This window comes from Falco biarmicus, chromosome 5 (genome assembly GCF_023638135.1).
Source record: "Falco biarmicus isolate bFalBia1 chromosome 5, bFalBia1.pri, whole genome shotgun sequence".
Taxonomy (NCBI): domain Eukaryota; kingdom Metazoa; phylum Chordata; class Aves; order Falconiformes; family Falconidae; genus Falco; species Falco biarmicus.
The window spans coordinates 58,087,015-58,109,526 of NC_079292.1; the positions used below are offsets into that span (position 1 = coordinate 58,087,015).

Below are 22,512 nucleotides of genomic sequence, written 5' to 3' on the forward strand. Positions count from 1 at the left end.
TTGGGAATCTCTTGAATGGAGCCTGTGCCGCCTGTCCTGGCTGCTGAGGTCTGAGGCTTGACATGGTTGAGCGTGATGAAGTGACAGTGTGATGGGATTGCTAGAGAAAATGAAAAACACCTGAGCCTTGGAGGAGGAGGCATATGATGTTGGAACTGAATCACAGTGTCCAACTCCATCTCTCTTAGAACCCTCCTAGTCCCAGTGGTAAGCACAGATTTGGGCAATTGGTTACCTGGCAGGGGTGGGGTTTACCATATGCAGACCCTTTCAGATGCTGTGTGGACACACAGATCCACTCCTGGGATTGCTGTGGCCACTTGGATCGGGGTGGGTGGAGGAAGGCTTCCTGGCATCTGCTCCTGGCGTGGGGGACTCAGTGCCTGTGGGGGACTCAGTGCCCGGTCAGGCTGGTGCAAGCCCCCGCATGCCCTGGGGTACCACTCAGTCATGCTGCCCGGAGGGTGACTCCAACCCAGCTCCACCCAGACACTACTAAGGAGGGGGCAGGGGTGCGGAAGAGAAATTAAGTCTGTGGGACCTTTTCTCGGCCTGGATCGGGCTTCTTTCCACCACCCTCATTTTCTGTCCTTATTTGACACCACCACCACCACCCCCCCCATCCAGAACCAGCCTTACATCTGGGGTGGCTAGGCTGCAATTTCTGGAGCCCTTGAACCAAAAAAACTCCTTATGCGCCTCTTCTCTGCAGGCAGAGTTGGGGAGCCTGTGCTCTGCCAGGGGAGACCGCCCGCCTCGGCAGCGCTGCGGTGGGAGGCCCGGCCGGGCACCCCCTGCCCCCGCCGGCCCGCCGCCAGGGGAAGCCGGGCGCGTTTCGGAAGAAGCCGGTGGCCAGCCACATCCTTCCGGAGAGCAGCTCCGTCCCGGGGCTGGAGGTGGGGGAGAGAAATACGGGACACGCGCAGAGAAAAGCCCTTCCGCGGCTCGCCCAGGTGAGGAGCACCCGCAGGGTCTCAGAAACCGGGAGAGGCCGGGGCAGGGACCGCTCTCGCCCCGCCGGTGAGTGCCGCCGGGGGCGGGCTGGGCTGGGCTGGGCTCTCCATCGCCCGGGGGCTGCCGGTTCCCTCCCAGCCGGCTGGAGGAGGGACGGGGGAGGGAAGGTGCGGCGGGGTGGGGAGAGCGCTTCAGACACACCTGCCGGGGCGGCGGGACGGCGGCGCGGAGCGGAGCGGGGCGCGGCCCGCCCGGCGGCGATGGCGGGTAAGGGGCGAGCCCCCCTCGGGAGCGGGTAACGGGCGCTTCTCCCCGCGGCCCGCGGGGGCGGCGCAGCCCGCTGTGGCCCCTCTCCCACGGGGCCAGTTGCGTCGCCCCAGGGCGGCCGGGAGCGTGGGTTTGGCACAGGCTCCGGGGGTGGTGGGCTGTTCGCTCCTCTTCTGCACTTTCCTAGCCACCTCCGCAGGGCTGGCTCCGGCTCGCCATTCCCCTCGGCGCGCCGTCGGGCTGGCCGGAGCGGGAAGCGCTGCCCCCCCCGGCCCCGGCCTGGAGGGGTCGCCGGGCGGCTGAGGGGGGCGCCCCGGGCGGCGGGCGGGGCGCGCCGGGCGGCGGGGTGTGCCGGCTCGGCTCCCAGGCCCTTCCGCCGTCTCCCTCTCCGCCGAGCCGAGGGGCTGGTCGCTGCTTGGACAGCTGGCGTGGGTTTCTTGGCGAAGTAACTTCGATTTAAAATCCAAAGTCCGCCGCAGAGGAGCGGAGCTCAAAACAACGCAGCTTGTGTGACCTGCTGTTGCGTCCTCCTCCTGCATACTTATGTCCCTGTGGCAAGCGAGCTTGTCCCAAATGAGAGAGATCAGCTTCTGCAAGAAACAAAGTTTGTTTTCTTTATTCAACCTAGGACAATCCAGATCTGTGTTGGTATTTAGGCTCCTAAGTCCTTTGGCGCTGGAAATCAGACACTTGATTATCTTTTGTGGATTCAACAATTCTCTTTTCCCGTTACGCTTCATCCAGCAGATCCTGAGCCTCTTGTATTTCTACTTGGAGGATTAATTTATGCACAGCTTTCTCAGCCATCCTCCTTGCTGTGCTAGGTGGCTGTCTGAAATAGTGTAATATCATTCTCACCCCAAGAAAGAAAGAAAAAAAACGCACCCCCCCAAAAAAAAAAAAAAAAAAAGGTGGGAGGTTTCCTTCATGAACCACTGCACTGCCCCTGGGGATGTTTGTGGCTGGGGTAAGGAAAGCTGCGCTTGATGCCAGCACCAGAGCGGTAGGTAATGGTGCACACTGGCGGGGAGAGATGGCTTCATGGTCTCAGAAGATCTTTGCTGTGCTCTGCCTTGCCAGCCAAAAGGATTTGTGCTAGCCTCTGAAGCAGATTGTATTTCTCAAGTGAAAATAGGTAATGCTGGTTGAGTTGATACATAGCTGGAAAGAGAGCTCCTTGCACATACCTGCTCCATCACAGCTCGTAGGATGTAATGGAGCAAGTTCGCTACTGCTCTAAGGGTTTTCGGTCCATTGACTTCAGGTGTTCCCTCTTGCTTTATTTGGTTGATAGATGGATTCCCTTGTTGCTACATATTTCCAGGGCTCCACACTGATGTGTGGAAGATACATTGAAGGTAGGCTTCTGCAATTCCCGTTTGGTTTCACCTGTAGCCAACTGCTCCATGCAACGGTGCCCTCAAGAACATGTTTGGTCACCAACGCTTGGGGTGTGCACAGTCAAGTGAATCACCAGGGAAAGCCACCTTTCCAGCCCTAGTATGAGACAGCACGTCCCAGGTTCTGAAAACTCTTGGTCTTGAGAATTTCCAGTTTGCAAGGAGGGGAAAAAAGGAAGATGTGCGATGTTTGGGGGGATTTAAAAATGCTTCAGGGATGAAGATAACATCTTCCCTGGACTTCCTACAGTATATGTTCCTAACTCCCTTATGCACCGCTTGTCTTCTGTGTATCTAAGGCCCTAAGTGGACACTGAAGATCCTGCTGAACCAATTTGTATGTAAAATGGCTTCTGATGTATCTGAGTCCTGTTTGCAAGACTGATGAATCATTTGCAGGATCATACCTTGACTCATGTTCTCCCATGCCTCCTCATGCCTTTTATCCTGTGCTTCTCCATCATTCCTCAGACTTTCTCTATCCTTTTATCCTCCCAGCCCTGGAGAATGCCCCTGCCCAAGCCTGCAGCCTCTTGGAGCAGGAGGAGGAAGAAGACACCATCTGGGAGAAGATTGAGAGTGCACGACATCAGCTGACCCGCTCCCTGAACCCGGCGAAGCTTACTCCATACCTGCGCCAGTGTCGTGTGATAGATGAGCAGGATGAGGAGGAGGTCCTGAATTCATGCCGATTCCCTTGCAAAAGCAACCAGACAGGTGAGAGAAAGCACAAATTTGCACTTAGATGGGCCTGGTTTGTGGGGACAGCCTGGTTTTGATGTGCAGTGGATGCTACCCAGCACGTGTTTATGTGGCCTCCTGGTGTCTCCCACTGCATTGCTACCTCGGCTTTGCTGCTCTCTGAGCTGTTCTGCAGCCAGACCTCCCTCTCACCCTCTGTGGGCTTCCCCCTGCGTGCACATAGATGAAGGCAGTATTCCCACCCCATTCCCTCCTGTAGCCATTCCCATTCTTGTGGATGGAAGTAAAACTGGTGGAGATGCTACTTCATATTATGAAGCTGGGCTATGCTGTTTTCTTTCTGGTTTGCAAGGAATTAATCCTAGCTCTTTGTCCCTTCTTCCAGGTTACCTGATGGACATCCTCCGGCGCCGTGGAAAGCGAGGCTATGAAGCCTTCCTGGAATCCTTAGAGTTTTACTACCCAGAGCACTACACGCGGCTAACGGGGAGGGAGGCAGCCCAGCGCTGCTCTATGATCCTGGGTAGGGGCAGGTGCTCCGTCTTCTCTTCAGCTGCTGCTTGCATGGGAAGGGTCAGAAATCTCTGCATGTGCATGCATAAAAACCTGGTTCATGCTACCAGTGTGTGAGGAACCCTGACAGCTCTGTGCCCTGGATCTGCTAGGGAGGGGGCCAGGTGTACGTGTGTGATGGACTGTTGTGCTGTAAACCTGTGACAAGAAGGGCTACAACCCTCAGTAGAGCTTGGCACCCCTTGGTGGAAAACAGAGCATTGAGCATATCTGCAGGCTGGTATTTGGCAGTTACCCCTGTCTCAGCAGCCAGGACCAGATTCTCCTTTGTCTCCCCCCAGATGAGGAAGGCCCTGAGGGACTAACTCAGTTCCTGATCATGGAGGTGAAGAAGGTGAGGGCTCAGCGGAAAGAGCACCTGCTGAAGGAACACCAGCTCCAGTTGAAAAACCAGGCATTGGAGCAAGAGCAGGCCCGGCTGGAGCAGCAGCTCAAGGAACTCCTGAAGGTGCAGGAGCGTTGCCAGCGGCTGAGAGAGGAGTGGGACTCCAACAGTGTGGAGCTGCTGAGGCTGAAGGATGAGAACTACATGATGGCCATGCGCTATGCACAGCTCTGTGAGGAGAAGAACATGGCCGTGCTGCGAAGCAGGGACCTGCAGCTGGCGGTATGGCTTTGGGGAACATGAGGGTTGGCCGCAGGAGGTGGTGGGGGTCTGACGACTGAGAGGGATGCGCACGAATGTCTGCACATGGTGGCCTGTGAGAGTGAAGGAGCTGATGGCAGGCAGGACATATGTTGGGGCATGTGCCCCTGCTCTTGAGGGGGAATGTGCCCTGCAGGGCAACACAGGAGGCTCTCCACTGCCCTAGGGCAGCTGCAGATACAGCACCTAGAGGAGACAAAACGGACTCCTCAGAGGAGCTGTCAGGGCGATGCCTTCCTCAGCATCTCTCAACTCTCAGCCTGGCTTTTGGTACTGTGAGATGCCCTGTCTGCTCCTGCATGTTCCTGCTGCCCTGTGCTGCCTGCTCCGCCGGCAGGCGCTTGCAATGTGTCCGGGTAGCGCAGGCACACAGCAGTCAGCTGATTCTGTCAAATCTGAGTTTGTATTTACTTCTTCCCTGGGAAAGGGCTTGTGTTTTTCTCTTTCTAGTGAGGATGGTGGCTGTGCAGGCACCTGCACATGAGGCACTGGGCATGGGCATGCTGCCTGGAGCTGCCCAGCGTGCCTTGCTGCTCGTAGGAGTGTTTTGGCCCAGACTTCACCTCCCCCTGCCGCTCCCCACCACCTCCTTGTCTCCCTCATGACGTTTGGGAGATTCATGCCCTGCATACCTGAAGGAATTCGTGATGCTGCATGCCAGCTGCCAAGCTCTCACCTGCAGCAAACTCACACCCATTTCCTGCCTGGGCATGGACAGCCCTACTTTGAACCTATTAATAACCCAATTTCCTCAGTGCTCAGCTGTCTCCTGGCATTTCCCCTACCAGTCTTGGTCTGGACCTCTCACAGAGCCCCACAGTTACATTTCATTCCTCATTCTGCTCTGCCGGTGCTGGGATCCTCCCCTGCCTTCTATCTGGTATTCCTGCCAATGCCAGCTCCCCTGGGCCTCCTCTGAGCAGGGAAGTGAATTGCTTGTGGGTGACTATGGGGTAAAGAAATCACCCTGGAAGCAGGGTGGGCCACCAGACCCCCTCCTGACTCCAGGGTCCAGAAGTGTCTGGTCTCTGAAAGTCATTCTAGGTCTTTTGGGCAGATTTACAGAAGTAATCCTGTTCCAGAATCTCTCCTTGGCAATTGTGGCAGTGCTGCTTAGTGCTCAGTGGCTTTGTTAGGTTTCCCCTGCCCTCTTTGCTCTCAAAGCCTTACCTGGCTGTGAGACTTGGGTTCTCTGATCAGACTCACCAGTTGTCACAGTTCTGTGAGGACCTCCTTTACTCCTAAAAGTAACTGACCTCCTCTGTTTCTAGTGACATGTCGGTGGAGGAGTGTGAGAGCAGGCCAGGGTGTGACGATGCATCTGTGGTACCATGCAGCCTCCAGCAGCTTGAGCCTTAAACACTTCCCAGGCCAGAGGTGGTCTCCCCACACTGAATAGCCTCCAGTGGATTTTTCTACTGCAGATTTGGTTTTCAGCTGTTCTAGGAGCTGGGAAGCCTTTAAGATACAGCTGCTGGCCTTGGCAGCACACCAGAGGTCCCTGGTCCACCCACGGTCAAGGCCAGCTGCACTGGGGATGCCCCTAGGCACCAAGAAAGTGGTTGCACCAAGAGAGGATCCTGAGACTGACTTTGCTTATGCAAGTGCATCTTCCTCCTTTGCCCTGCAGGGAAAAGCTTTTGTGCGCAGCTGTGCTAACCTTGGCCCAACAGCAGGATACTCCTTTGCCCAGTTGCCCAGCCCTGGCTTTCCTTACCTCCAGACCCTTTTTCTGCCCCGCATCCTCTGCTTCACTCTCCTGCTAAGGCAGAGGTGCAGAGCTATGTGTGTCAAGACTATGTTTCTTCCCTGGGTTGCAGGTGGATCAGCTGAAATGCAAAGTGACCAGCCTAGAGGAAGAGTGCAGCCTGCTGCGGAAACAGGTGTCTGTGCCGCCCCAGCGAGAGGCAGAGGAGCGGGGCCACCCCGACACCGTGTCTGAGCTGTGGGCTGAGAACCAGCGACTCACGGCATCGCTACAGGAGCTGCAGGGCATGTTGCAGGTACCTGGCGGGGCAGGGAAGGCTCCAGGTTGCCTCCTTCCCTGGGGCAGCCCCAGTGCTGGTGATGTGAGCACTGGAAAGGTGGGTGAAATCACTGTCCTGCTTGGCCTGTCCCTTCCTCTGAGCATATTTCTTGGCTGTGGTGACTGCCGTTGCTTCTGGGTTGAGGTAGCGATGGGCCCTTGTTTCCAGCTCTGTGACTCTTGGATGTGCTTACAAGTGTGACTTTGTGCCTTGGAGTGTGCATTAGATTAACGTAGGAGGATGATGACAGTTGCGCCAGTCTGCTTGTCATTGTCCTGGTCTGGTGCTCCCTCAGTGCTTGTGGTGCAGTGACAGTACCCTCACTCTCTAGACGCCCGGCGAGGGCCCAGTGCCAGGCTCTGAGCAGATCCTGCTGGACATTCTGGAGCACGACTGGAAGGAAGCCCAAGATGACCGGCAGGATCTCTGCCAGAAACTCAGCTCCCTGCAGAATGAGCTGCTGTGGGCCGAGGAGCTGAGGGATAAGGTAGAGCATTCATCACCACCCCCATCACTGCCCCCGCACACCGAGAAGGGCCTGGAAGAGAGGGGAGGGAGGGGACTGGGAAGCCACAGCAGTCACTTCTAGGAGGGCTAATGCTTGCTGCTTGCTGTTGCCAGTACCTCCAGGAGGTGGAAGATTTGCAGCTGAAATACCGGACATTGCAGAAGGACTGTGATCTCTACAAGCATCGTATGAACACAGTGCTGCTGCAGCTGGAGGAGATCGAAAAAGAGCGGGACCAGGTAAATTGCTCTCCCTACAGCTCTCCACCTCCCAGCTGGACCAGGGCATTTGTCTCTGCTCTGGATACCCCGTCCTTCCCCAGTGGATCTTCTCCATCCATGCAAAGGTGTGAGATGGGGATTAGTAGTGCAGTTCTTTGCTTTTTCTCACTCTCAGCCTGGCTTCTTGCAGGCAATCCAGAGCCGTGATGGGGTGCAGCTACAATACTCCCAGAGCCTGATTGAGAAGGACCAGTACCGCAAACGCGTGCGGGCCCTGGAGGAGGAGCGGGATGAGCTCCTAAGCAAGCTAAGCCAGGCAGAAGGGCTGAACAGCACTTTGGAGGCACAGCTGCAGCGGTGCCAAGGCAGCCGCAGTCTGAGCAAGGTGAGGGTGGCTAGAAAGAAGGGGGACCAGAGAAGGCAGAAGGGTCAGGACTGATTTCTGGGGGGCGCAGTGGGGTGATGGAGTCCCTTCTCTCCCAGATGTGCAGCTCTTCCTACTCCCTCTGCTCCAACCTCAGCAGCACCTGGAGCCTTGTAGACAACTCTACCAGCTTTACAACTGGACTTGTGGATCCGCTGGGGGTTTCTGTTATCCCATTCCCAGGGGATTCGGCCATTCAGAGCATGGTGAGCACTTGACCATGAGAGGCTGACCCTCAGCTGAGGGCAGTGGGGACCCATGCTGCTCAGGAAGGGCACAGAGGCATCTGAGTGGGTTTGTTGTGGGGCTATGACTTTGTGGAAGACGGGGCATGGGGCTGTGTGTAAGGTGGGGCAGATCCCAGGTGCAAAGCTTTGTTCTTTCAGTCTCTGACAAACTGGCCAGCGCCGCACTGCTGCAGTATGTATGCAGCACTCAGCTGGGTAGGAAAGAGGGGGAAGTGAAACTCTCTGCAGCCCATATGACACCCTAGAAATCAACAGCCTTATGTAAAATGTTATCCTACCCAAAAAGCTGTTTAATCTACGCACGCTGGGGGAGAAATCCTGGCTCTTTTGAATCCTGTAGCAGCATTGTATTCTTTTTACGGGAGCCAGGTTCTTTCCTTTGACTCTTTGAACTCATCCTAAAGCACCCTAAGATGGGCAGTTCCACAGGTGTGTGGTGGCTAAAAGGGAGATAGAAGGACAAAGCTGGGTATTCTCTTCATCTGTTCCTACTCCTACAGCTTATACATTGCAAAAAGATGGGGATGCAGTGTCATGCAGCTCCCTCTGTGGTCTCTCCTTGGGAAAACAAGGTGCCCCTGGGTGTTTGGAGGGATATGGATGGTCCCTGAAGAGTCATGTGATACCTGAGGAGCTCTTTGTGACCTGATCTGAAGGGAGGGGAGAGGTGGTGCTGGGTGTTGGTGTTAGCAGACATCTCTCTTTCACTGCCCAAGGAGGTGACTCCCGACAATGAGAAGGATATCAACCGCCTTTCCACCTTCCCCTTCCCCCCTTGCATTGGCTCCATCCTTCGTCGGCAGCGGGAAGATAGGTGCATGCCCTACAAAAGGTGATTGCTGGGGGCTGCTCCAGTCCGTCTCCTTTGTGGGGCTTTTGGGGCCCAGGGAGAGCAGGCTGGAAGGGGAGGGGTGAACCTGGAGTGGGGGCTGAGAGTGGGAGGGCTGGCTAGCAGCTGTGTGCTGGCTGAGCGGGGGGCTTCTGTGGGGTGGGGGAAGGTTGTGGGGATGGGATTGAGAATGGGATGCAAACAGGCTTTGGAAAAGCTCTTGCCTCACAGATCCCATTTTGTCTCCTTTGTAGCTTGTCCTGTGGCTCCTTCAGCAGCATGGAAGATGCAACAGGTACCAGGGTGGGGGCTTTCCCCAAAGGGTGTAGCTAAAAAGAAGTGGTGGTTGTGCAGGGAGGGGTTGGACAACTGACCCTCCCTCATACTTTTGGTTTGTGCAGCTCACTCTGAGGGCTCTGTATCTGTAGCAGGGTGCTATGGACCCATGCATCCCCATGTGCCTTACCAGCCACAGCAGCTGGAAAAGCTGGGTTTTCTTCTGCAGAGCAGGCAGCTATTCACATCAGCTCTGTTTAATTCATGGAGAGCGGCATTGACAGATAATTTGATGTGAAGCTGGGGGAGCAGGTAACAGAATAGAGAAATGCTTTTGCCTTGGGTTGTTACTGGATATTCCCTTCATCTGCTGCTACCTGGGTGACGGGTTGTAAATCTGGAGTGGAGCTCCTGGTGCTGGCAGGTCCTGTGGTTAGTGCTGGTGGCTGATGTCTGGGCACATCTGGGTGGTCCTGGCTGCTGCCACCTTCTGTCTGAAATGCTGATGGAGTGAAGATTTGCTTGTTCTCAGGAGGCATGGGAAACTGTCCAGGAGGGTGACTGTTCAAAGCCTCCCTGAAGCCTCGATTTCCTAGTCAGATGCTAGAAGATGCCCAGGAAGGGTTGACAGACCCTTGCCACCCCAATAACATGAGCTCCCTGTAGTACTCGGAGAGGTGATGTGCTCCCTCTTGCTCTCTTCCCTAGGCAGTGGTTTTGCCAGCACCTCGCTTGGGGCCTTCTCTTCTTCCAGCAGTACCTATGCCAGGGTGAAGTCAGAGATCTGCTTGTCCACGCTTCCCAGCCATGAGGAGGTCACCAGGAGGTTACTGTTGCTCTCTGAGCTAGGCACACCGAGCCAGCTGCCTGGGGGGATGTTTTGTGGTTATGCGGGACCATGTTTGGGAGAGACATCCTTCCTTTCTGCCTCCCCCCTTGCAGGCTTTTTCTCGCTAGTGGGAGAGGAGAGAAATGAAGATGCTATAGTTCTTGCTTCCTAGCAGGACTTCCAATGTTTTGTGCTGTCCCATTTGTCATGGCAGGGGTGGAGATGTTGCCCTGGGCTGGGCACACATCTGTCTAGGCAGGGACAGGACTGTGGGAGCCCAGCTTGGCTTCAGTGTTAGGGCTGGTGGGATGGAAGGGGCTGGTGTGATGGAAGAGGCTGTTGGGGGTTTGTGAGCTCTGTGTGCGCCCTGGTGATGGCTGTGAATCACAAGCTCTGTACCACAACGCTTGGTACAATAAACACCCTGTAGCTGGACACAAGGCATGGGGAACCGGTTCTTACAAAAAGCAGCAAACTTCAGTTGCTGGACTTAGCATTTCTCTTTGCCAGGTCACTGGTGGTGCAGCTCGCTAGCATGGGTCACTCCAGCAACCCCTCACCCCAGAAGAGCCTCGGAGCAGACATATCCATCCTTGGAGGGAACAGAACAGGGATTTATGTGCAGTGGGTCAAACCAGGCTCACGGGTTGAGGAAGCAGGACTCAGGGAAGGGTGCCGGCTCATTGAGGTGAGTCTGGGAATGGGCTCACTTCGTGGGTTTGCAAGGCACCTGGAATGATGCAAGGAGTGTGGAGTGATCCCCAGTGCAAGCTGACCTCTACCCAGCTTGAAGGCCAGCTCCATTTCTCTTGTTTCCCAGGACTGCTCCCTGCCTAGAGCTTTAAGCAGCACAAACACCCATCCAGGTCTCATGGCACTTGAGCGTACCTATGCATGTAAAAATGCTGAGACCTTCTGAAACACTTTCTTCAGCTGTGGGGAGGGGAGAAACAAAAAGGAGTCGTGCAATTAAGACAGCAGTATGGCTGTGTCCTTAGGGTTGTCTGTCACCTTGTAGTATTTCAGGGCAGTTTGCATCCTGCACATGCCTGTTGCAAAGCAATCAATTCTGAGGCAAAATTTCTAAGGCCTTTGTGACCCTCCTGAGCTATAGAGAATAATTGCTCTGAAGAAAGCTCCTGGATGGAGGGAAGGGCATTTGTTTTGGCAAGAATGACACCACTTGAAATACAGCTACACTACTTGAATTAATATCCCACCTGTAACTGAAAATAAATCAGCTCACCTGCCCCCACTCCCACACGCATTCATGCGCACACATTTGCTTTCACAGCAGACTGGGTGGTGGCTAGCAGCAGGTGTTTCAGAGGCAGAGGGGGGACCCAGAGGCAGACTGAGGATCCCTTGTCCTCAGGTAGAGCTTTCCCTGGACCTGCCTTGCTCTGTAACATCTCTTGTTTAACCCTGCTGGGTGAGGGAGCTGAGTGGGGAGCCTGCTTTTCCAGCCTTTAAGTCTAACAGTATTGGATCCTTGCTAGCTGAGGGTGCCGTCACTGAAGGAAGAGGTGCTTTCCTTGGAGAACTGCACACGGGAGGTTGCCTACCTGAGCCTGCTGCATTGGGATGAGCCCTCTAGCCTCGTCTTTCAGCTGGACCTGGAAGGTAAGGCCCTGGTGGCTGGGTCATCTTTGAGCCTGAGCTCTCTGCCTCCATTTCCAGACCCTCTGCCCAGCCCTGGAGGTAAATCTCAGTTATCTCTCTCCTCTCCTGTTTGGTCCTAGGCCATCATGTCTGACACAGGGGTTGGCCGGCCGTAGCTCCGGTAGCTTTCCCTGTCTGGTGCGACTTGTGCATCCTCTGAATTACAGGATGGAGGTACAGACCTTCTGTCTGTTGGCCTCCTCTGCAACCCCACCCCAATCTGTAGCATCACAGCTGTGCTGGGGACTTGGCTATCTTATCAGCGATGGTTGCTTCCTGCGTTCCCACCTGTGGTGACCTATCTCTCCTGCTCCAGGATACCAGCCTCTGCAGGAAGCTCTGGAAGAAGGAAAGAAGTTTTCTGGAGACTCTTTTTATGTACGCACCAACCTGTCCCTCCTGGAGCTGTCAGACCCTTATGCACTGTGTGTGAAATGTCGGGAGATCCTCCATGTCATGGACACTATGCACAGAGGGCGGCTGGAGTGGTACTGCTCCCGTGTTGATCCCTTGACCATGCGGGACCTGGACAAGGGGACAGTGCCCAACTATAGCAGGTAACCAGGGTGAGGAGGAAGCCAGGGGGTACCTGGGGTACCTGTCCCATTTATCTGTGGTGAGCATCCCCTAGGAGTCCCGAGGGGTGCAGACTGGCCTCTTGATAGTGTGGGCTACCCACGGCTTGTGTGGGGGACCAGTGTAGTAGTGTTTGGGTGCCTTGAGAGGATGGGAGGTTGATTGAGGGCTTTGATACGTCTGGAGAAGATGAGGCTGAGGGGTGACCTTACCGCATCCTACAGCTACCTGAAAGGATGTAGCGAGGTGAGTGTTGGTCTCTTCTCCCAGGTGACAAGTGGTAGGACAAGAAGAAATGGCCTCAAGTTGTGCCAGGGGAGGTTTAGATTGGCTATTAGGAAAAATTTCTTCACCAACAGAGTTGTCAAGCACTGGAACAGGCTGCCCAGGGAAATGGTTGCATCACCATCCCTGGAGGTATTTAAAAGACATGTAGATGTGGTGCTTAGGGACATGGTTTAGTAGTGGACTTGGCAGTGCTAGGTTTATGGTTGGACTCAAAAGATCTTAAAGGTCTTTTCCAACCTAAATGATTCTATGATTGTATGCTTCAGTAGGTCTGTGGGCGTTGGTGAAGAGGTCACAGCAGGTTACAGTCTCTGGGGGCTCTAGAGCTGCTTGAGTGCAAGCTCTCTGTCTTTTCAGGGCTCACCAGCTTTTGAAGATCCAGGAGAAGGGCCAGATGCCTGGGCAGCAGAAGGGCCACAGAACTAATGTAAGCCGAAGAACCTAGCAATGAGAGCTCTGTGTGTGCACCTGTGGCCACCCCACCACCTCAGCATGCAATCTGCCCCACTCTGTTGGTAAACCAGCTCGTACAGAGGTGGCAGCTGGGTTAGCAAGCAGAGCAGGGGCTTGTAGCCCAGGCAGTGTTACTGCTCTCTGGCTGCTTTCCTACCCCCTCCCCACCTCCCAGACTGCACCTGACAGGGGGCAAACCTGGTCCCATACTTTCTACGTGTGTGCTCCATCCCCTTTGCCCCAGTGGGTGCTCTGCAGCCAGCTCTGTGTGTGTGTGTTGGTCTATGCTCTCAGCCTTATTGCCCTCACTTTCTGCTCAGCTAAAGAAACGAGCCTTGGACCAACTGCGCCTAGTGAAATCCAAACCGCAGAGGAGCCCAGAACAGCCCTCTCAGCAGCTGTGGCTGGACCCCTGCTCAGGTGAGCTGTTACCCCTGCACCTGCCCCATCACCCTTGGACACCCAGTTGTCCCTTGTGGGCACTGAAGGGACACTGCCATCTGGGATGCCTCAGTGTCTCTGCCCACAATACCTCTTATAACTCTGCTAATGGGATTTTGGGAAGCCTGTGCATATTTAAAGTCCCTCTTCCTTTTCCCTGGTTTTCTGGGGCTTTCCATTGCTTCTGTGGTTCTTGGGGTCACCTAACTTTTTGTGGAGAATAAACTGGTGCATAACTTGAGGAAGTTCCGGGAAATGGATGAGGTGTAGTTACAGCCAAGGGATCTGCCCATGAATGAGTGTTGTAACCAGGGTAGGATCTCTCCTGGGACATAGGATGGTTGGTAGGTGCCTCCATGAGTCAGGATGAGGGGGTGGTACAGGGAGAATGGGATAGTCCATGGGCTGGTGACAGGCTGGTCTGTGTTGTCACCTTCGGCTTTCTCTTCGTTCCTGTCTTCTAGACCCAGATGTGAACCTGAAGCCTTACAGCTTGGTGCGCCCTGTGGTGGTCAAGACACCCCGTCCTGTGGTGCTGTCACCTAACTGTCTTGCACCACGGCTCATCAGAAACCTGCTGGACTTGCCCACTTCTCGCCTGGACTTCCACGTGTGCCCAGCAGGTAGGCAGCAATGAGTGGTCGGCACGTTCTGTTTTGGGAGAAGTGAAGTGCACAAGCCTCCTGCTTCTGAGGTCTGCTTTCCCCTTTTATCTCCTGCCACTTCTTAGGCATACAGTGAGAAGCTAAGATATTGCTCAAAGAGGTAACTTCTGTGGAGGCCTTGGTCAGCCCAATGCAGGGAACAGATGCTCTTAGTCTTGGAAGTATGAGATGTAGTCTCATGGGACTCTTGGAAAGCACATGAGGTGCCTCTTCAGTGGCTAAGTGTGGAGGTCTCTGTCTTCCCAGACAATATCTATTGATAGGTCACCTTCTTGGGCTGAGTGTCTGCAGGATGTTCCCTCCTGTTTTTAACTGTCTCATCCCTTTGGACCACAGGGAATCCTTCTGGTCTCCGGGGGAATGGGGATCCTCCCTCTTCCCTTGAGTGGGTGGTCGTGGCATTGCCTTGCTGCTCTGGGTGACTCTTCCCAGAGGTGAAGCCCCTGGCTGAGGTACCATCTGCAGGTTGACTTCATACCAGCTCTTCCTCCCCAGGAACGGGAGGATCCAGCCTTAGTGCTGCTGTCCCCTTCCTTCTGCCAGCAGTGTGAGGCTGACACGCCACTGCAGAGGCTGCTGCGGAAAGGGCTTTTCTCCCATAGGGAATTTTCACAAAGGACAGCTTCTTTCCTCCTTCCTCCTCCCTTCGCCATCTCTCTCCTTTCCTTGTGTTTAGAGTTCTCCCTTTGCCAACTGCAGGACTGAAAAATGAGTCGGTATATTTTTTGGGGGAAGTGGTGATGGAGGTAGTGAAAAATCTCTGGTCTGCTGGAGAGAAAGTATAGCTCTGAAACTTGGCCGCTGGGCTTCTTATCTGAGTGGCTTGGCCATATATCCTGTCCTACTGAGCCCTCTGCAGGGTCCCCCTCACATTGCACGGGGACACGCTTCGAAGCCATTACTGTGGCTGGGAATTTACACTGAGGGCAAAAACTCTGGTCTCCCCTGTCAGTTTTGCCTGTTGCAAGGGAAGGAAGGTGATCTGGGATCCCCGAGCCGTTTGTTTTCTTCGCTGCCTGTATTTTCCTTTGGAGAACTCCCCAGCCAGTGCAGTTAGTGTAAGTCGGCTGATCTCCCACAGGAGCCAGTGGCCCCAAAGGAAACAGATGGCTCTGCAGAATCCAGCTTTACCTGGGAAGGACCTATGCCACCAGGCAGAGGATGCCCAGCAGCCTGGGGCTTGGAAGAGTCTTCTCCTAAATAAATTATTTCTATCTTAGGGATGAGCAGCTTCTAATAGCCTTATTAGGTTCCCTGCTTAGGTTTCAGTGGCACTGTGGGCAGCTGTCTAGGGCAGCACGGTCAACAGGTAAAGCCTGGCATCTGCTTAAGCCAGCCACACGGGGCTGCGGAGCCTGTGGGTCCCAAGTGAGGTCTCTGTGTGTGTGTGTATCATAGCATCTTCTTTTAGGAGTTACCAGGGGCACCTGGTGATTGTTGTTTTGTCCACAATGGACTTCACTGTCCTGCCAGCTCTGCCCTCGGTTCTCTGTCTCAGCATCACCTCTCTGTTGCTGTCCTGCCTGGCATTGGCTTGGCTGTTGGGTGCTGTCCTTCTGCCTCTGAGCAGGGGGAGGTGGCTCAGGCTGCCCCCAACAAAAGGAGGTTCAACTTGGCCCCCATCTTCCTCCTGCCAAGATGCACACTCCTCTTGCTTCCCCAGCTCTGCCTGCTCACTGGAGCCATCTATGACCCCATGTAGCTCACAAACCCTGCAGAAAATCTACCTGGAAAAATAAAGCAATTATTTTTATGCCATAGTCTGTTACAGAGTGGGGAGGGACAATGTGGCAATGGGGAAGGGGGTATAATGGCTGTGAGCTGGCTTAGGCTGCTCCAGTACTGCAACACAAGTGCTGCTCTTGCCCTGCAAGGTGTCTTCAGCTGTGATATCTTGCTTGTTCTGTATGCAGAAAGCTGCAGGAGATCCATGCCAACGTGTAATGTTGTATAATTAGACTCACTCTCCGGAATCCATAAACGCTGAACTTCATAAACATCAGCGCAGCAGTAAATGTGCGGGATCTGTGGTGGAAAATATGTGCAAGAGGAAGAAGGGGCTGACATCTCCTTTTTCATATCTCCTCTTGGTTCACAGAGAAGCTGGCAGAAGGGGAACCCAGCGCAACCCCTGATCAGGAGCACCCTGTGTCTAGAACTGCGCCCCAGGGCCAGAGGGAGAGCAGGCGAATCCACATGATCCGGGAGGCAATGGAGAAGGTGCTGAGCTGTTTGGTGTGGAGAGAGAGGGCCAGGATGGGGCACCCCATTCAGATTGGAGGAGGGGAAGGGACAGCTGAGCAGGAGAAGAGGAAGGGTGGGGTGGTGATAGAGAAGCAGCTGCTTGCTTGGGGACTGTGTAGTTTGGAGGGTGTTTTAGGTTCAGGTGCTGTGAGGTTGTGGGGCAGCAGGTACAGACTTTTTCCCTGAGTCTTTGTGGAGCTCAGGTGAAAGAAATGGCAACTGAGGATTCTTAGTGGAGGTGGTGGAAAATGCCATATGCAGAAATGACCTCCCTGCTCTCACGTTCCTCGTCTTCGCCAAAGCAGCAACAGCTTTGCTCAGAGCAGACAGATAAATGTGGAGCTGTTGGTGACAGCGACGACAAAGAGGATATGAAGATGGGCTGTAGCTGAGTGAGGGGTCTGGTGGGCTCTTGGGTTGGTGATGGAGCGGGTGACCCTGTTCTTTAGTTCCCTCCTTCCCTCTTGGCACTTCCCGTAAATCCCACATTTAATGGAATTACTATTGGAAAAGCAATGATATTGCACAGTATGGGGTTTGATTTAATGTAACTGTCAGGGGCTGGGGTTATTTTTTCTCCATTTAAACCAGTAAATCTATTCAATTTCCCTTCCAGAATAAACACTGCCTGCTAGAGCTGGGAGTTCAGAGTGTGAGGGATCTAATTAAAAGTGAAATATACCCTATTGTTATCCATGTCGAGGTCACTGAGAAGAATGTTAGAGGACTCAGGTAAGAAAAGACGGAATGGCCTGGCTGATGGGTATCGCGAGAGGAGTGAGAGGCCCTTGTCACTGTTCAGAGGGAGAGACAAGGATCAGGATGAGAGCACTTGCTGTGTGTGTGTTTGGGTTGGCTGATGTGAGGGGAAAAAGGGCAGGAGAACTGACGTTGTGTACATGTGAGGGAGTTCCTGGGTGGTTTTTCTACCTCATCTCTCTATACCAAGTGTAACTCTCATCCTTGTGTTTTCCTCAGGAGCTTGCTGGGGAAGGCAGGCCAGCGGGATTCAGAGGTGCTGAAGGTGTGCCGTGGTGCAGAGCAGGCTCTCCACACTCTGCCGTGTTCCTGGGCCCGTGTGGAGCCCCACGCCTGGAGCCACACTGAGGAGCTGCCCAAGGTGGTTCGGGGATGCATCTTCCAGGAGCAAACTCGCCCGCTGTGGATCGAGGAGGGTGATGACTGAACTGGGATAGCAGCAGGCACTGCCAGCTACTGTCCCCAAGAGCGGTTCTTGGAGGTTCCTGCCTTCCCAAGCTCCTCCAGATAGCGTGTTCTTCCTCCCCAAGGGAATGCCAGCAACAAAGGCCCCCAGGAGTAGTGTTTCTGGTCCTCTTGAGGCCACCAAGAGCTGAGGAGTAACACATGCTGCCTCCCCTGTCTGAGCTTTCTGTGTTTTATTGGAGAGACTTCTTCCAGTGACATGGTGGAAACCACCCTCATGGGCTGTTCCCCATCACCTTGAGCTGCCTTTGTCTCTGGTATGTGGTCAGATTGCCAGATGGGGAATGTAGGGGAACTGTGTGGGATTGGGCTCTGTAGGAGCATATCTCTCACACATTTGGAGCCCTTATCCCATCACCTTCATCTGCCCTGCCCTGTGGCACTGTGTGCTCCGGGTGCCCTCTTCCCATCTACCTCACCTCCGGCCCCACAGCGCAGGGAGCACGGCTTATGTGCCGACACCTGGCGTGGCTGGAGTGACACTAAGCTTGCAACAAATCCTCGTTTTACAGGAGCTGTACTCTTTATTGCTTGTAAATTATTAATGGTGCCTTTTATTGGCAAACAACATATAAAGGAGAATTAAATACCATTCATAATGGGAATGGCAGGCTATGGGCTTTTGTGTTACTGAGAAGGTTCAGGTAATGACAATGGGGTATTTTTCTCCTTTAGCTGAGACCCAGCTGCCCAGTCCTCCAGGGGAAGGAGGGAGCACTGGTTTTGCTGTTGGGAGAGCAGCAGTAGGTGTGGGGAGAGGATAGGCTGAGTGTGCCTGTGACCAAGCCCCCTCGCCTTTCTACTCCTCCCCTTCTTCAGCCCCTTGTCTCTCCCCAGTGCTGATGTTGGCCAGGTTGCTTTAGAAAAGCCAGGGAAAAGCTCACTTGATGTGTCTGGCTGAGGTCCCTAGAGCTTCACATCCCTCCGTGCCCTGGTTATTGTGAAGTGACAAGCCAGCTACCTTATCCTCCTGGGGGACAACTGTGAGACTGAGGTCAGCCATGCTGCCAGCAGAGTGGGGTCAGTGCTCCTCCGATGGGGGCTGTTCTCACCCTGACATGAGGCTGGGTGTGGGTTCAGGTTCTGACAGAAGGAAGAGGGAGGGTTAGCGTAGCAGCAGCCCTGCTTCCCTACCCTAGCACAGTCCTGACTCGTAACCAATTGCCATTATCAGCCCTGCTCTAGGGAAGGGGTGCCAGGACACCCACACTTGGAGAGGTGGTGGTAGGTGGTCTTTCCTGGGGCATGCAAGGGGAAAATGGAGTCTGTGGCCCTGGGAGGCTCCATGGGGCTTGAGGCCAGACAGGGCTGAGCCCACTGATCCTGGGGTCAGTGGGAGATGGGCAACCAGCACCAATCAAGTCATCTCTGTGTCCTCCTTGCCCCTGCGATTAAGGCACTGCTAGTGCCATGCACTTTTGAAGCTCTGAGTAAAGATTAGCTTGCTGATGTTCATGGGTCCCCTGTGAGGTGTTATTTCAGGCTCTAAACCAGTTGCCTGTGTCTTTCATGAGGACAAGAGTGAAGGTAGGAAGGAAAGAAAATGAAAAGATTTTAACCTGCAGTCACTAAAATGTAGAGCAAAGTCCCAGCTCTGCCCTGGAGCGATGCAGCTCTCCTCCCGAGGAAGAGGGAACTGGTGTAACACATGGCTCCAGGTGAAAGCTCCCAAATGACACGCACTCCAGGGGATGCAGCCTGAGCATCCAGGCACAGACAGCCCCCTGGGAAGGTGCTTGCCCTGCAGGCAAACAAAATGAGACTCTTGTTGAGCTGATGAGAAAAGTCCCAAAGCCAGCTTCTATCCATCCTTACATAGATTTGGAGGTTAGAGTTTGCATCTTTGCAGGGAAAAAAAGTAGCACTTGAGTATCCAGGGAAAACACTCTGTGTGGCACTCTGATTTGGGGCCTGACAACTTCTGCCACTACTGGCACTGGGAACCATCCCCAACCCTATGGCCTAGGCTGGGGGTGGTTAAGAGCAGGCCTCCTTGTTTTGGGTAGTCAGGCTCTGCTCCCAGCTTGGTGCTTGCTAGTCCCTCTCAAGTAGACAGCTATCCTCCAGCACCTCCCTGGGCCATTGGTGTTGTCAGCTGGAGGGGAAGGAAGGCAGAAGAAGGTTGCTGGGAGGCAGGTTGGCACTGCTGAGCTCTGAGCAGCAGGCAGCACTGCCTCGCCTGCTCCCAGGCTTCTTCCAGGCCCTGTCTTTATCCCTCTTGTCTCCCCTAAGGCTTTCAAAATCCAGCCTCAACTCGTTCTGGACACGGGTGAGAAGCAGGGCAGAGGGCTCCAAGGCATATGTAAATGACCCTCCACTGCCCTGTAGACCCCAGCTCACCTTCTTTGTACCTCTGGGGGGGTCACTGCCTGCTTGGAGGAATGAGTCACAGGTTAGGTAATTGGCAGAATGCAATTAGCCAGCCTGGGCACCAATTACCAGCTGTAACAGCCTTGTGCAAGCCCCTGTAATGAGTCACCAAGAGCAAAATTTCTCCCTCTAGGGAGAGGGTTGGCAAGGTGGTGTGTGTGTTCCCCTGGAAAGCTGCCAGCCCTTTCTGCACTGCCCCTCTGCCCCAGCAGAGCTGCAGCAGCATGGGGTCTCTGTCCCATCCACACACTCCCTGTCCCCCAGTGATGAGTCAGCCAGCCTCAGCCTGAGGCAGGATTGGGCACTGAACGCCCCCTGCATCCCTGGCATCCCAGAAAAAAGAGGTGTCTCAGAGTGCAAGAAGCAGGCTGTGCTCACCTTCAGCACTGGGCATCTTCTGCTTTGTGTGTGGTTGGGTCTGACCTGTTCTGCCTCCTGGCACCGTGCTCTGTACAAGGTAGCTTTGAATCACGTTTGTATGTCTTTTGGGGACATCACTAAGGTTCCACTGCCTGCGTTCCCTGTCCCCCAGATGATCTAGACCAGGGCTGGGAGGTGCTGCAGGATGCCTGGGAGCCATGGAAGCTGCCTTTACCAGAAGCCTGGGGCTGCTGGTGTGTGGCTGAAGCACCTGGAGAGGTTAATTTCTGGTTCAGGAGCAGCGGCTAGCCATAGGAACAATCCCAGTATTTAGTGCAGAGGCAGCGGATCAGTTGTACCAGCTTTGCTTCCCTGCAGATGTAGGGCCTGAAGGTGAATAACTTTCCCCCCCCGCCACAAATCAGTGTAAGAAAGCATTGCTATTCAAAGGGTTCTAAATATAAAACCTGCAGAGACCCTCCAAAGGGATATGGGAGATGCTCTTGAGATGTTCTTGCTTTAGGGGAAGGCTAGGAGTCTTGGAGACTCAGAGAAATACATGGGAAGAAGTGGATTCAGTGGTTTCTTCCTTACAAAAGAAAAAAGTTGTACCTGGGGATGCGGCATGGGTAAAAGTGTGCGTGTGAGGTCTGGGGAAATGGAGCACACAGTTTTAGCCCTGCAGGGAGGTCTTCCCTGTGTGCCTGGAAAGTGTCTGTGTCTGCACACATGGTGGGAGTGTGGAACAGAAGGACCTGGATGACCACTGCCCTGACCCCCTTTTCTGAGGTCCCATGATCTGATGGGGGGGGGGGGCTTTTGCCACATGGAGCCATGTCTCCTCCAGCATTTCCCATGAGTCCCCATCTTATTACTTTATATTTTTATTTTTTTTGGTATGCTGAGATTGGATGCCCACAGCTTGCAGCTCCCTGAGGAGGCGCTCTGATTTCAACATCTTATGTAGAGCACTACCATCCTGTTGCACCCATGCTTGCTGCATAGGGAAGCTGGGGTGTGGGTGTCTTCCACCTCCTGGGCTGTCTACCTCTCTGTACGCCCCAGCTGCTCTGTAAAGTGGCCTAGAGGTAGCATGAAGGGACCTTCATGGTCATCCACCCTGTAGCCAACTGAACCAGCAAAAGCATGCAGCAATCTCTGGTGCTCACCCCATGATTTCCCATCTGTGCTGGTCCTTGTCTTGGGAGGTGCTCTTACACCTTGTAACGGTCTCTGATATCCCTGTCCCTGAGGAAAGCCTTCTCTGTGCAGGACTTGCTCAGCTACCCTCAGCATGTTCTGTATCATGGCCCCAGACTGCCCACTTGGCTTCATTGGCCTTGTTGGCAGCCAGATGGCCAGGTGAAGGTGGTGCAGGGGAGATGTACAGCTATACCCAGTGGTGCTGGTGGTGGGGAAGGAGCTGGAGGTGCCATTTTGCTGCTGCGCCTGTGCCACTGTCTGGTGTTCTCCACAAAGGGCAAGGACACCTCCCTTCCTTGCCTGGGGAAGGAGAAAAGGAAGCATCATTTTGGGCAGCACGAGCCACATGGGATGAGTTGCTGAGTTCAGCCCTGCTGCAGGGGCCAAGGAACTGGGTGGGATATAAACTCAGCGGTGATGCTGAGCCATGGACATTGAAGGGGAGGTGGCAGGCCCTCCCTTGCACTCTCTGGTGCTGGTGTACCTGTTCTGGTATCGCTGGCTCTGCAGCCACCCAGGCAGCAGACTGTCCTTGGGCATCCCTGGTGGGGGTGTGAGATGGGGCAGGGGGGCACGTGGCTGCAGGCAAAGGGAAAGGGACCTTCAAAAGTAGAGAGGGTCTGGGTCATGGTTTGGGGAGATGGGTGTCAAAAGTGGGGGCCAGACCCTAGTCTGAGACTCTGGGACATATTGGGGGGGCAGCAGGGGACACACTGTCCTTTGAGGATGTAGGGTAAGGTTAAAAGGCAGGTTAAAGAGCAATTCAGAGCAGTGCCCACAGGAAAAGGCTGGGGCTAGGGGAATTCCTGGGGAAACATCGTTCTTCTCAAGAACAGTATAGGACCCTGCACCTTAACTTCACCAGAGCCCACATCCGTGCCACCTTCCCCTCCTCCTACAGCAGCGCAGGGCTGCAGAGGTCGGGCTGGCCTGTCGCCGAGGAGCTGGGAAAGGTCGAACAACAGCTTTGTCCTCCCAGATCAGCTGTGTGCCACCTCGGAGATGTCCCAGCCTGGCCACCCCGCCCACCCCCGTCGTTCCCGGGGCTCCCCCCTCCCCATTCTCCACCCTCCATCCTCTTCCTCCCCCGGGCTGGCGCCCCGCCCCGTGCCCGGAGGCGGG

General features: G+C 54.6%; 1 protein-coding gene across 1 annotated transcript; it reads left to right on the top strand.

The window, feature by feature from the left end:
- The first annotated feature begins 1,138 nt into the window (after positions 1–1,138).
- Positions 1,139–18,062, top strand: CARD10 (caspase recruitment domain family member 10). Its single transcript, XM_056339143.1, has 21 exons — positions 1,139–1,221; positions 3,120–3,338; positions 3,709–3,846; positions 4,178–4,503; positions 6,363–6,545; positions 6,901–7,056; positions 7,191–7,316; positions 7,489–7,683; positions 7,782–7,928; positions 8,687–8,802; positions 9,054–9,094; positions 9,784–9,901; positions 10,415–10,592; positions 11,404–11,527; positions 11,883–12,123; positions 12,788–12,857; positions 13,204–13,303; positions 13,789–13,947; positions 16,088–16,209; positions 16,850–16,965; positions 17,212–18,062. The coding sequence occupies exons 1-21, from the start codon at positions 1,215–1,217 to the stop codon at positions 17,417–17,419; spliced, it is 3,090 nt and encodes a 1,029-aa protein (XP_056195118.1). The 5' UTR covers positions 1,139–1,214; the 3' UTR covers positions 17,420–18,062.
- Positions 18,063–22,512: the final 4,450 nt, after the last annotated feature.